Consider the following 13,745-nt stretch of genomic DNA (forward strand, 5'->3'; position numbering starts at 1 on the left):
TGCTGGCCATCTGCCCACCCTGCCACGAGTACTTCCATTATTTCTTTCTTTCTTTCAGTATTTGCACAACTTCAATCCATTCCTTTTTCCGTACCGCTTATTTCTCATTAAGGTCACAGGGAGTGCTGGAGCCTATGCCAGCTGTCTTCGGGCACGAAGCGGGGGTCACCCTGAATCGGTTTCCAGCCAATCACAGGGCACATAAAGACAAACAACAGTCACACTCACACCTAGGGACAATTTGGAGTGTTCAATCTGCCTGCCATTCATGTTTTTGGAATGTGGGAGGAAACCGGAGGACCCGAACAAAACCCACACAGGCCCGGGGAGAACATGCAGGGAACATGCAGGGAAGCCGGAGGGGGATGCGAACCGGCGACCTCTGCACTGTGAAGCCGGCGTGCTAACCACTCGACTACCGGGTCACCTATTGGCACAACTTATAGTAGATAATTTTGCAGTGCATCACTAAGTATCAGGTACTCTCAATAAATTAGCGTGAAGAGTATTCCAATCAATTTCTTTTCCACATTTTATTGGAAATTGTTTCCACCTGGGACTTATTCTCTCTTTTGGAGTCATTTTCCTATACCATCTGCATCTCTTTCAGCTCTCCTCGCGTGAGATCTCCGAATCAACAAGCCTTTTTTCCAATAGTGCTCCCGTGTACACCAAGCCCTGATCTAACATACTTATTTTATTCTGTTCTACTTTTGATTCTTTCTTCATTTGTCGCAACATTTTGATCTTCTGGACTGGTGGTGCTTTCAATCAGGTAGTATGGCTGCCTTACTTTTTAGCTACTTTACCCTATTATAGAGAGTTTATAAAGTGAAGACTACATGTACAGTATATATAAACGAACAGAAGGGTGCCTGCAACCTGTGGCGTCTGCGCTTGCGTGCGATGGGCGGGGATAGCCTGAGCCAACTTACGCTCTTTAATTAGCAGCCTATACCCGGAGAAACGTATTCAGTTGAGTATCCTCTCCTCTCGCCATCAAGTCCAACCCGAGGCCGCCACAACTGTGCTGACATCCTCAGAAGGAAGAAGAACAAGAAGCTTTCGGATGATGCTCGCCGTTGGCAAACTTGCTCCAAATTGACCGTTACTAAGTGAGGTTTTTTTCCCCTTACACTAAAAAGCGCAGGTTTGGAATCACGGGGATTCAGTGAGTTAATTGTCGCCTCAGCTGAGGTCCTCGGCTGTTGCGTTGCGTCCATCCTACACGCATTATCAAGAGCGTCGGGATTTAAGAGGCTGCAGTCAAGATGATGTCCTACATAAAACAACCTCATTACACCATGAACGGGTTAAATTTACCCGGCCCGGGGATGGACGTGCTGCACACAACTGTCGCTTACCCGTGTAAGTAGAAAACAATTTAAAAAACACGATTTTATATCTGTTTAATTGTGCTTCTTTGCTTTTCATTCTCGATTGATGACGAACCTTTTGCGTCAAGCCGCGCGTAAATAACCAGAAGCGGTAATTTAAATGTTAGATGAAGGCGTAATCTTTATGGGGGCAATTGAAATATTTGATTGTTTGGATGTATTCGTTTGTGTTCTTATTATTTCGTTGACAAATGAAACGTTTTTGATTTGTATGTAATACTTTGCCAAATGAAAATTTTAAAAAAATACCCACAAGGATAGCTAAGTTTACATTTTTTTAAATAACGAATGCTTATGTTGAAATTTGCAAAACAATGTATATAATGTATTTTTTCATATGTTGGATTAAGTATGTCTTCAACTAATAAAATATATTACAATTTTATCAGAACGGGCAATTGCTTGTTTTTTTGCGAATAGCCCTACTTAAACGGATAGTTTTTTTTAACGTTTTTTTGTCGTGAAACATCCCTTACGTTATTTTTATTTTATTTTTCTACACCACAAAACTGCATATTTAACCATAAATGCGGTTAAATAAAAAGAACGAAATTGATTTAAAAATAGACAATTAAAATAGTAGACCTTTTAACTAAATTTTTGATGTAATTAGAAAATTATCCTGGTGTGTATAACCGCTTTTGACAAACATTTGGGCTGTTTTTCAAATATTAAAAACAGATTCGATTATCAAACTATAAATCAGAAAAGGCTTGAACGGGTTTCTATTTCTTCATTCATCCCTGGAGTCAGTTTCTCCGAAGATTCCGTTAAATGTCGCTTGTTATGCGACTGAGACACTTGACGGGGCCAAGTCCTTCTCACGTCTTCCTCACTTGACTCGTTCTGAAACAAATACTCTGAGGCGTTTGGCCGTGGCACCCCGGAGGACAAATAAGTGGGACTTTGACTGCGCAAACTAAACTCCAGCGAGTAAAGTTTTTCTCCCTCTCAGGGGGAAACTGACACCATGGACTTGAATATTTCAGTATAATGAGCAAATAGGCGCGAAACGCTCCCCGCAGCAAAGTCAAGATCACTGAAGGAGATTCCCAACTGTCTGTGTGTTTGTTGTCACGCCGATCTGCTACAGGAAAACAAAGGGGGGGGGTCAGTGAGAATGTCACGTGACCCCAAAGAAGCTCATCTGTGTGCCTCCATTTTTTGTCCTTTTTTCCCCTCTAAAGCCACACCCAGGAAGCAGCGAAGAGAACGGACCACCTTCACCAGAACACAATTGGACATCCTGGAGGCCCTGTTCTCCAAAACCCGATACCCGGACATCTTTATGAGGGAGGAAGTGGCCCTCAAGATCAACCTGCCTGAGTCACGTGTGCAGGTAGAGAGGGCAGGGGTGGGTGTGGGGGATTCTGGGGGAATAAGGTTTAGAGCAGGGTTCGGGTTTTTTGACCAAGAGAGCCATAAAAGTGAAATATTCATAAATGTTTTTCAATGAAAGCCACACACACATGCATGCACGCAAACACACACGCACGTGCGGCCACTTTTGTCAGAATGTTTTATTGAAAATAACTTTTTGATAGTACTCATCATGAGCATGAATTGTTTTCCGTTCCTCATGATTGGTAAGAATCATGCCAAACGATCGGAATGAAAGGCAACCTGCCGGGTCCATACGCGGAGTTACTGCTACCTAGCCTGCACACGACTCATTAGCTTCCACACTTGCTTTCTGCTGTCTCTCGCAGACGTATATTAATGCTAACGTTAGCATGTGGGCTTGTCAAAGTACCACTAACATTCGACTGTTTCATCGATGGTACTATTTCATTGCATGCAACCTACAGTGTACGGAAGAGAATTAGGGCCAGGTTGAAATATATTTTTTAGAGATGGTGTATTATTCTGAGAAAAAAAGTCGCAAATTTGCGAGTTTCAAACTTGCAAATTTGCTTGATTCAAACTTGCAAATTTGCTAAATTTTAAGTGACAAATTTTCTAGATTTCAACGCCAATATTGTGATTTTGTGCCAAGACTTGAAGGCTCGTCCATTTCAGCAAGACCGTATCAGTCAGCCACTGAAGCCACTGCTAACCCACCGCACGACCGAATGATGTATCTTAAATTCCGAACGTTTTTTAACGTTTACATCTAGCAAATTTGTGACTTTAAATCTAGAAAATTTGCGAGTGGGAATCTAGCAAATTTACGAGTTTGAAACTTGCAAATTTGCAACCTTTTTTCTCAGAATAATACCCCATCTCTAATATATATATATATATATCATCTCATCTCATTTTCCGTACCGCTTATTCCTCATTAGGGTCGCGGGGGTTGCTGGAGCCTATCTCAGCTGTCTTCGGGCACGAGGCGGGGGACACCCTGAATTGGTTGCCAGCCAATCGCAGGGCACACAAAGACATACAACAGTCACTCCCACACTCACACCTAGGGACAATTTGGAGTGGTCAATCTGCCTGCCATGCATGTTTTTGGAGTGTGGGAGGAAACCGGAGTACCCGGAGAAAACCCACGCTGGTCCGGGGAGAACATGCAAACTCCACACAGGGAGGCCGAACCGGGATATATATATATATATATATATATATATATATATATATATATATATATATATATATATATATTTCAATCTGGCCCTAATGCCCGTACTGACTGCCCGTAGAAGTGTATGATACTCATTACCTTTTTTACTCGTCGGTCTTATTTAAAACATCTTGATCTTCTGGACTGGTGGTGTTTACCTGTTTCGACATCAACGGCTGCCATCCAATCATAATTGCTCATTAACATCAACGGCCACCTTAGGTCAGTACCATCCAATCAAAATTGCGCCTTGCACCAACTGCAGCCCAAACAGGAAATGAATATAAAAAAAAATGAGAATATGTATTTTGTTATATCTGCGAGCCAGATGCAATAATAAAAAGAGCCATACATGGTTCCCGAACCCTGTTATAGAGCCAAGATGAAGGCCCAATATTAGCACTTAAACAACACGCCTTCTGAAACAACTTGAATAATTCCAAATAGTCACAGAACAGAATATTAATGTTGACATTGTAATTACAGGTGTAAAAATATCTATATTTTCAAAGAGGAGACATTGAAGTACATAAAACCGCAGACATAATTTATTTATTCATTTCAACAGATTCAATTGAGTGGTTCTTCCGTTGTGCCCTGTAATTTGTTTTTCTTGGGGGGGGAGCCTATCTTGGGTAAAGTCACATTTACAACTCTTTGCAACCCTGAACAGGATATTAAGCATAATAGGAAAAGAAGTGTAGCTTTTTGGTTTTCCCACTTTACCACTATGATGGCCACTCTCCTTCTTACTGTTTAAATGTCATTCAAGTATGAGGTATCCTCGGATTGACATTTTAGCAACAAATCCTGTTTGTTTGTTTTTTGCTACATTACATATAAGGTATATTTTGTGTATTGGGTTTAGAAAATTAGAAAGTAGAAAATTATGTTTTATGGGGACCTGGGAACGGATTCTTCTCATTTTAATGGTTTCCTCTGGGAAATTAATTTTGGGGATACACGCTTTTCGCCTTACTCTGTCTGGGAACCAATTATATGTTGTATTATATATTGTAAGCCGAGGTATCACTGTACGTGGTTACTTTACACGATTACTATAGATAAGCGTCAGAAACACACGAGAAATAAATTTAGATACAAGGAAAATAAAGTTGGAATATTACAAGGCTTGTTGATTTTCACGAACATTTGATCACCAGAGGTGCTTTTTTTGCCCCCGCCCCTCACCGCCCAAAAAATCATTTTTTTACCTTTGCAGCAGGTCCTGTATTTTGTTTTTCTACTTTCATTCCTTTCATAACATTGCTGCTGTGAAATGTAAATTTCTCCACTGCAAGACTAATAAAGGCAAATCCAATCCAATTTTAGTTTTAGCTAACTTTCTATCTATTTGAGTTACTTCTGGGTTGAGTGAACGCTGGCGCGTGTGGCTGCCGCTGCTCACCCACAGAAGAACGTATCCTGTGACTGTAAAATGACCTTGAGAGTTTTGAAAGGTGCTTATAAATGAAATGTATTATAGTATTATATTATTATTACAGTTTGGAAAAGTGGCGTCATTAAAAGGTCCATAAATCCTCCGTATTTGACGAAGAAGGTCACAAGTGCCAAAGTCGCATGTTGTCTGTGTCCAGGTTTGGTTCAAGAATCGACGTGCCAAGTGCCGTCAGCAGCAGCAGCAGAGTAGCGGGCAGTCCAAACCCCGCCCCCCAAAGAAAAAGGCCTCTCCAGTCCAGGAGGCCACCGCCCCCGATCCCGTTCCGAATCCTTCCGGCTCCTTCAGCCCCTCTTCGGTCCAGTCGGGCTCCGGCCTGGTCCAGAGCTCCGGCGCGGGAAACACCTCAGTGTCGATCTGGAGTCCGGCGATATCACCCCTCCCTGACCCATTGGCCTCTTCCACAGCCCCCTGCATGCAGAGGCCCTCACCTTACCCGATGAGCTACGGCCAGCCGTCAGCCTACGGCCAGGGCTACGCCAGCACCACCTCTTACTTCACTGGCCTGGACTGCAGCGCCTACCTGTCCCCAATGCACTCGCAGCTCTCGGGCACCGGGGGCGCTCTCAGCCCCATCACCGTGCCCTCCATGGGGGGCTCCCTAAGCCAATCACCCGCTTCGCTGTCTTCGCAGGGCTACAGCACAGCCTCCTCCCTTGGTTTCACCTCAGTGGACTGCCTGGACTACAAGGACCAGCAGGCCTGGAAACTGGGCTTCACTACTATGGACTGCCTGGACCATAAGGACCAAAACTCCTGGAAGTTCCAGGTTCTCTAGAAAGCACCACAGGGCAGCGTCCAGTTTGGTTAGTGTGAGGCATGCTGCTTCTGTTTTTCTTTTGTACAGGTAACATCCGACTTAGGACCGGCTTGACTTACGACCACCCGTACTTACGACCACGACCTCCAGACGCTACTTTTTTGGCCAGACAGCCAGCATCTCACTCCCGCACAGCAATCAACTGTGTGATGGCACCAGAGGAGAGCGTTTGCGAGTCAGTTAGCCTCTGTGTCGCTATTCAACATCTTGAATGGATTTCAACTTACGACCATTTTGACTTACGACCGTTTGGTCGGAACGGAACTGGGTCATAAGTCGGATATTACCTGTATGAGTTTAATTTCACTATTACGCTAGCTCTGGAGGAAACAGGTACGTGCAAAGAAATGTTTAAGGGGAGATGCTAAAAAAAAAAAACAATTGGCGCAATTCTTTATACAAAAAAAGACACGCATATATTTATGTATCAATTTCTTTTCTGCTATATTTGGATTTTCGCTCACACAACAACACAGGTACAAGTGAATATTGTACATCCCTGTTTGGTGATATATAAAAATGACATGACAATGACAATAGCATGGGTCAAGGTGGGCGCCGCAAAATCGGAAAGGTGCACAATTCGCACAAAAAAAGTTCCTGAAGAGAGATCAAAACATTGGCCATGATTGATAACAGCTGATGACAGAACAGTAAATATTGTATTTATTTTTGAAAATATTGATAGAAAAGCTACTTTTATTCCATCCAGAATTTTCAGGGCAGATTGATGCTCGACCACCATGTGTGTGCACGTGCCTAGTGGAGAAGCTCTTTTCCGGCTTGATACATTTGGGTAGCAAATGCTGACAGATTTTATTACCAAACGATAAACAAAGAAACGTTTGCAACTTGTCCAGTTAAGGAGGGCTCAAAATGTCTCAACTTCCAGTTTCTTTGGATTTGTTTCTTTCTTTCAATATTTGTTTGCATCGATGTATTCTTGAGCTTGTGTTCACTTCTACGGTGTTTTGCGTTTAGTGTCATCGTCCAAATTGGCTTTGATAATTATGACCTTTCTGTTCTTTTATTTTAGTTGTGTGTCATATTAAGACGCTTTGTTCCTGTTAGCTAGAGGTCAGTATGAACACATCATGTTCCGGTGAGGTCCAAAGCGTCATGTTCGTCATTTCCTCGGACCGTCTTGGTTATTTTTGTTGATCTGATTCTGGAAGTGTCCCAATCCTTTTAGCCACCCTTCAGCAATGCCCTAAGTGAATTACTTGGGATTATTGCCCTATCCTCCTCTCGTTTTGTCTCTGTCACCCCCTCTCCTTCCAATGGACAGCTCGCTTTCTTTTTCCCTTACGTACTTCTTATAGTTTTTGTTCTTTCTTTCCAGTTGCTATTTGTCTGTCTTCTATTTGCATTTACGACATTTTCTTGAGTCATCTAACTGAATTCCTTTTCACAGTGGCGCTAACACCCCCCCCCCCCCAGCCATATCACTACATGAATCTCCCCCTTCTTTCCACTCCTCCTCTGACAATTTGGTAATCCCGCCATGACCTGAATACCGCCACACGAACATCCGATGCATCCAACAACATGTTTATATCGCAAATGCCATCCCATTCAACCCTTCCAGGTCTAGATATCCAATGATTGTTAATGCATCTAATTTGCCATGTTTGTAAACCTTCGTTGATTTCTATTTTGTTTTATTGTATTGATACGTAGTTATTAATATCAATTCATTTTCAATATGATTTCAAAAACAAACAAACAAACAAAAAGTACATTAAAATGACATTGAATGGATCGCTCCAAAGAGATGTTGGGATGTAATCTTCGCATGAATAATAAAACCAGATTATATTTGCTGCTTTTTTATTCTTATGTGGTTTAAATTTTTTCAGGATGATTTGCAAGAAGAGAAGCGGACGACCAGCACGTCAGAGCACTTTTTTTTGCACTCTGCATCGACTTAATCCCCGTCTGTGCACAATGTAATCTCTTCCCCCCCACCCACCCTCTTTGTGTGGTGTGATTGGTTAATCCCTGCATCTGTGCGCCCTGATTGGTTAACCTCTCAGAGAGGGCACATCGCATTCGTTTTATCCCCACACACACACACACACACACACACACACACACACACACACACACACACACACACACACACACACACACACACACACACCCACACACACACGCACACACACAGACAGACAGACACGGACAGACAGACATTTGTACTGTAATCCCGGGGAGGAGCAGATGTGATGGGGGAGGGACGCACGGGCCAGAGCAGGAGTGATATTCTGCAATAGATGTGCGTGTGTTTGTGTGTCTAGAGAAAAATGCAAATCAACAGGAGACAGTCAATAATATTACATTAAAAGATTAAATCATTCTTTGCAGACTTTGGCTCTTAAAACTGTTTTTTTCCATAAATGTATAATTAGTTATAAGGGACTTTTCTGATTACTAATATGAACATATGTTGTTGTAATTTGTAATCTATTAATTAGTTTTGCCTGTGCAATCAACCTCCACCAAATGTTAGACTATTTCAGGAAAATGCAGACATGTTTATGAATCGTGGTTCATCAGATTTTTCATTCATTCATCTTTATCATTATGAGAATCGCAGCGGATGCTGGAGCCCATCCCAGCTGTCTTTGGGCCGTCAGCGGGGGACACTCTGAACTGGTTGCCAGCCAAGCAAAGGGCACACAGAGACAAACAACCATCCACACTCACACTCAGACCTAGGGAAAATTTAGTGTTCAATCAGCCTGCCATTCGGAAGGTGACTCTCCTTCTAAACAGTAACTTCGTCCCTCCTCCTCCCACTCCATTCCATCAAGCCATCAACTACCATCACAAAGGTAAATAAAATGACATTATTTAGTTTTTTTGTTTCTTTTCACTTTAAGTTACTTCCGGGTTGAGTGAACGCTTGCGCGCGTGGCTGCCGCTGCTCACCCGCAGAAAAAATATCCTGTGACTGTAAAGTGTCCTTGAGAGTTTTGAAAGGCGCTTATAAATGAAATGTATTATTATGATTATGATGATTATTATGTTTATTATTATTATTATTATATTAATATTATTATTCATGTTTTTGGAGTGTTGGATGAACCCAGAGGACCCGGAGAAAACTCACGCAGAGAAAACCCACAGGCCTGCATGAAAAAAGAGGGTATCCCTAGAAACGAGTGAACGTAATTTGAACACAGGCACATGTTGGTTGAAAAATATCTTGGTAACGAGCTGAAATGGTTTGGTAAGATTATTAAGGACATTTTTTCTTGAAATAAGATATAGATTCTTATGTATTTAATGCCTAATAAGGAGTGGTGGGCCATCAGGGCTTGCAAGGCCTTCTCTGCTGGCCTAAAATATCTGAATCACAGACTAATGTTAATTATATTTTGTCCATGAATTACTATTCAATAATTCCAAATTGTCTTTCAGCTTCCTTTGATTGCTTTTGTAAGAGGGGATACCTGAGTCGGTCCAAACGCGTCACAGGCAGGTAGCACTGTGAACGACGAGGAAAGACGACACGAGACAACCGTGTTAATCAGCTTCACACAACGGCATTTATGACCATTTACTCATCAACACATCAATTCAGCAATTTCAATATCAGAATACATTCATGTGTAGATCTATACATTCAACATCTATACATTGTATATATCCTCCACATTCGCACATGCTTATGCACGTTTGCCCGCTCGTGTATGTTGTACTGGGAACTACAATTGACATCCAAAAATCCAAATTCATCAAAGCCACAAAATATTAATCAAAGCCACAAACAAGGTTTCATATATAGCATTGCCCAATAAGTCCCCAATTACTTTAACATCTTGAGAATGTCTAACACTTATTATTTTGAATACCTGTGAACGACGAGGAAAGACGACACGAGACAACAGTGTTAATCAGCTTCACACAACGGCATTTATGACAACTGCGCATGCGTGAGCTGAGCCTACATCGCCTTCCTCTGTTCCAGTCACAGGCGCGTAGCGCCCTCTCCTGACTTGGTAGTCTAATCGACTAACATACAATAACAGAGGTCGTTTCTAACCCCCTACACTTTTCCCTTGTTGTGCTGCTTCTAGATGTGTTTCACATTTAAGCATTTAGCATCCAATCGCATTTCAGCCATCATTTGCTACCAAGGACATAAATCTACCTTCACAATAAATTCTGCAGGCCGTTGTGCATAAAAATCAATGTTGATGAAAATATTACTTTAACCAATCACATGATTGGCTAGTGACTAGCAGCTAGTCACTAGCTGCTAGTGATAAGAGCATATTGACCAGAGCTAGCACACTGTTGTCTGTTGGGAGCTGCATGAGCAAATACATGTACTGTATATTGTTGTGTCGATTTAACCCTCATATCATGTTGAAAAAAAAATCATGATTATGTTTTACCCTTATGTAAAAATCCAAACAAAACAGTAAGTAAAATAATAGATGACATCGGCAACAACTGTTTCCGAGATGTTATAAACACTTAAAAAGAGAGACAACATATTTTCTATCCCATTGGGATATTTTAGAATTGTTTTGAAGAAAAGAAAAGGAAAGGATATCTAGTGCTTTAGTCAACACAAAAAAATGGAAACGGGTAAAATTGACCCCATAACATAATATGATAGTTGATATCGGTTTTGTCAACCCACAATGTCTGACGGAAAAGAAGAAATGGATTTGATTGCATATACAGTAAAGTCTCGTTATATCGATATCGGATATATCGATAGTCCCGGTTATATCAATACTATTTCTATGCACGCACTGAGAAAATTACATGCAAACAGGGTCGGATATAGCGATAGTCCTGGTTATATCGATATTTTTTCGGACTCCCTTGAATATCGATATAACGAGACTTTACTGTATACTGTTAAAGCCATTTTCAAGACGGACTTTTCATGAATAGATGGACATCAGTATGAAAGGTTGGACAGCTCCGAAGCTAGCAAAAATAGCAAATAATATTGCAACTTTATGAGGTTATCAGGAATCCCCACGTTAGTAAAAATTCTAACACTTTAATGACACTATTTCTTGAGGGTCATCGTCATTTCCTGGCCAACATTACCATCTCGTGGACGTGTAGTAAATCACACCACACTCGCAGTTGTATTGATTGAGACCATCTCATCTCATCTCATTTTCCGTACCGCTTATTATTCCGCATTAGGGTCGCGGGGGTTGCTGGAGCCTATCTCAGCTGTCTTCGGGCACGAGGCGGGGGACACCCTGAATTGGTTGCCAGCCAATCGCAGGGCACACAAAGACATACAACAGTCACTCTCACACTCACACCTAGGGACAATTTGGAGTGGTCAATCTGCCTGCCATGCATGTTTTTGGAGTGTGGGAAGAAACCGGAGTACCCGGAGAAAACCCACGCGGGTCCGGGGAGAACATGCAAACTCCACACAGGGAGGCCGGACCGGGACACGAACCGGCGACCTCTGCACTGTGAAGCCGGTGTGCTAACCACTCGACTACCGGGCCGCCCGTGGTTCTTAAACTGGGTTCAATCGAACCCTTGGGGTTCGGTGAGTCGGTCTCCCCTCACACTCCTTGTCTGAGACTTTACAGTCACAGACAAGCATAGATACAAAAATAAATAAAACAATAATAATAATAATAATAATAATAATAACTGTTATTGTGGTTTACATGGGACATTTTGAAATTTTGGTTTAAATTTGAGCAAGCATCATGGAATTTCACAAGTTTGATTTGCTTTCGCGGGCCGAATATAATTGTGGCGGGCCAGATTTGGCCCTTGGGCCTTGACATTGACACGTGGGCTCGGGAAAGCCAAGATAAGTGTTGACTCTGTAGATTAGAAAGATAATTATGCAGATGCACATTAAAGTGAAGGCTATGAGACCATAAATGTATGATCAGCAGTGCTGTAACAAACTGCCCTGAAAATGACCAGTTGAGAAACATTGGAGAATGCAAAAGGAAAAGGTACATCAGTGTCATCAGATTCTTAGTTTTCTACATAGTGGACCGCAAGGAGGACACCACGATTGAAAGTATCATTAAAAAAAATACTTTGTCAAATCAGGTGTTAACAACGATGAAAATGTTTCATCAGCCATCATCTGTACTTCTTTAAAGGTGTCAGACGTTTCACTTCTTATCCAAGATGCTTCTTCAGCGAACTGAAGTCTCACTGGTAGTTTCGGCCCGATATATATATCCCTACTGTCCAGACATGGCGGTGCCGGACTCTGCCATGATAGGTCCCTGCTCTCAGGTTGGGGGGGAGCAGAGGACGACTCCCTGCGGCTCCACTGATTGTTTTATTATTGTATTGATTGATTGTATTATTATTATTTACTATTGTCCTGACTAACGACTAGCCTGATTGCCCCACTTCCTCCGGTATTACTTCATCAGTATTACTAATCCTATATTGCCTAAACAGGCTGTTGTACGAACGATCCAAATTGAACCTCACACCACCATATCGGTTTGGTGAAGGATTTAGCTGTTTTATGAAAATCGCTTCTTTTACTCTCCTTTCAAACCATCTATGTTCTTTCTCTAAGATTTTAACCTCATTGTCGTCAAATGACTGGTTGCTAGCTTTTAGGTGCATATGTACTGACGATTGAGGCCCACCAGTATTATCCCTGCGATGTTGAAGTCTTTTTTTGAGAATTTGTTTAGTCTCCAAGACGGCGCCGCGAGAGTGGCTGCCTTTCCAGCAGATCATGTATTTTGTTTTTCTACTTTCATTCCTTTCATAACTTTGCTACTGTGAAATGTAAATTTCTCCACTGTGAGACTAATAAAGGCATATCCAATCCAATCCAAAATGTATTGCTCTTTACAATTTTCATGCTTACAATTTAATGAATAAACTACATTACTTTGTTTTTCATTTGGCAGCCGATCTTTTGGATGCACTAATTTTTGCCTTAAAGTGATGATTATCGGTTTGAAATACATAGGAATTTTGTGTTGCCAAAAGACTTAGTTTTTCAGAAACTCCTGCAATGTAAGGTACTGCTACTCCTCTCCTTTTTGTATCTTCAGAATTTTTGGTTTCATTCCCTATTCTTTCCTTCTGACATTTGTTAATGGACCGCTGAGGGTACCCACAGATTGTGAGTGCTCTTCTGATACGTAGGCCTACCACTTTTCTGGTTTACCCTGTGATTACACTGCCACCTGTTGGGACTTCACATGTACCGCAAATTTTTGTGAAGGAAATTCTGCCAACAAATCTCACCAAAGATCACATCCTGGAAGCGTTGTAAATTTGATTTCAACATTTCGGAAAATAAAATGAATCAATTCCTTCCAGTTGGAAAATGTTATTATATTTTTAAAATTAAAATACAGAATTCTCGAAAACTGTACAGTATTTGGTTCGCTGCTAACTTTAATTGCCAGCATAAAAAAATACGCTGCAATTTTCTTAAACTACATACCGGTAGTTTTATCAAATCATCATGACTGTGTCACTTGAGCAAAAGAAACAGACAAACGTTCA

At 41.5% G+C, this 13,745-nt stretch overlaps 1 protein-coding gene across 1 annotated transcript; it reads left to right on the forward strand.

The window, feature by feature from the left end:
• The first annotated feature begins 962 nt into the window (after positions 1-962).
• On the forward strand, positions 963-8,063 carry crx (cone-rod homeobox). Its single transcript, XM_089017304.1, has 3 exons — positions 963-1,368; positions 2,585-2,736; positions 5,562-8,063. The coding sequence occupies exons 1-3, from the start codon at positions 1,272-1,274 to the stop codon at positions 6,198-6,200; spliced, it is 888 nt and encodes a 295-aa protein (XP_088873430.1). The 5' UTR covers positions 963-1,271; the 3' UTR covers positions 6,201-8,063.
• The last annotated feature ends 5,682 nt before the right edge of the window (positions 8,064-13,745 follow it).

The sequence above is a fragment of the Hippocampus bargibanti genome, linkage group LG16, assembly GCF_051943395.1.
Source record: "Hippocampus bargibanti isolate YZ-2025 linkage group LG16, ASM5194339v1, whole genome shotgun sequence".
Taxonomy (NCBI): domain Eukaryota; kingdom Metazoa; phylum Chordata; class Actinopteri; order Syngnathiformes; family Syngnathidae; genus Hippocampus; species Hippocampus bargibanti.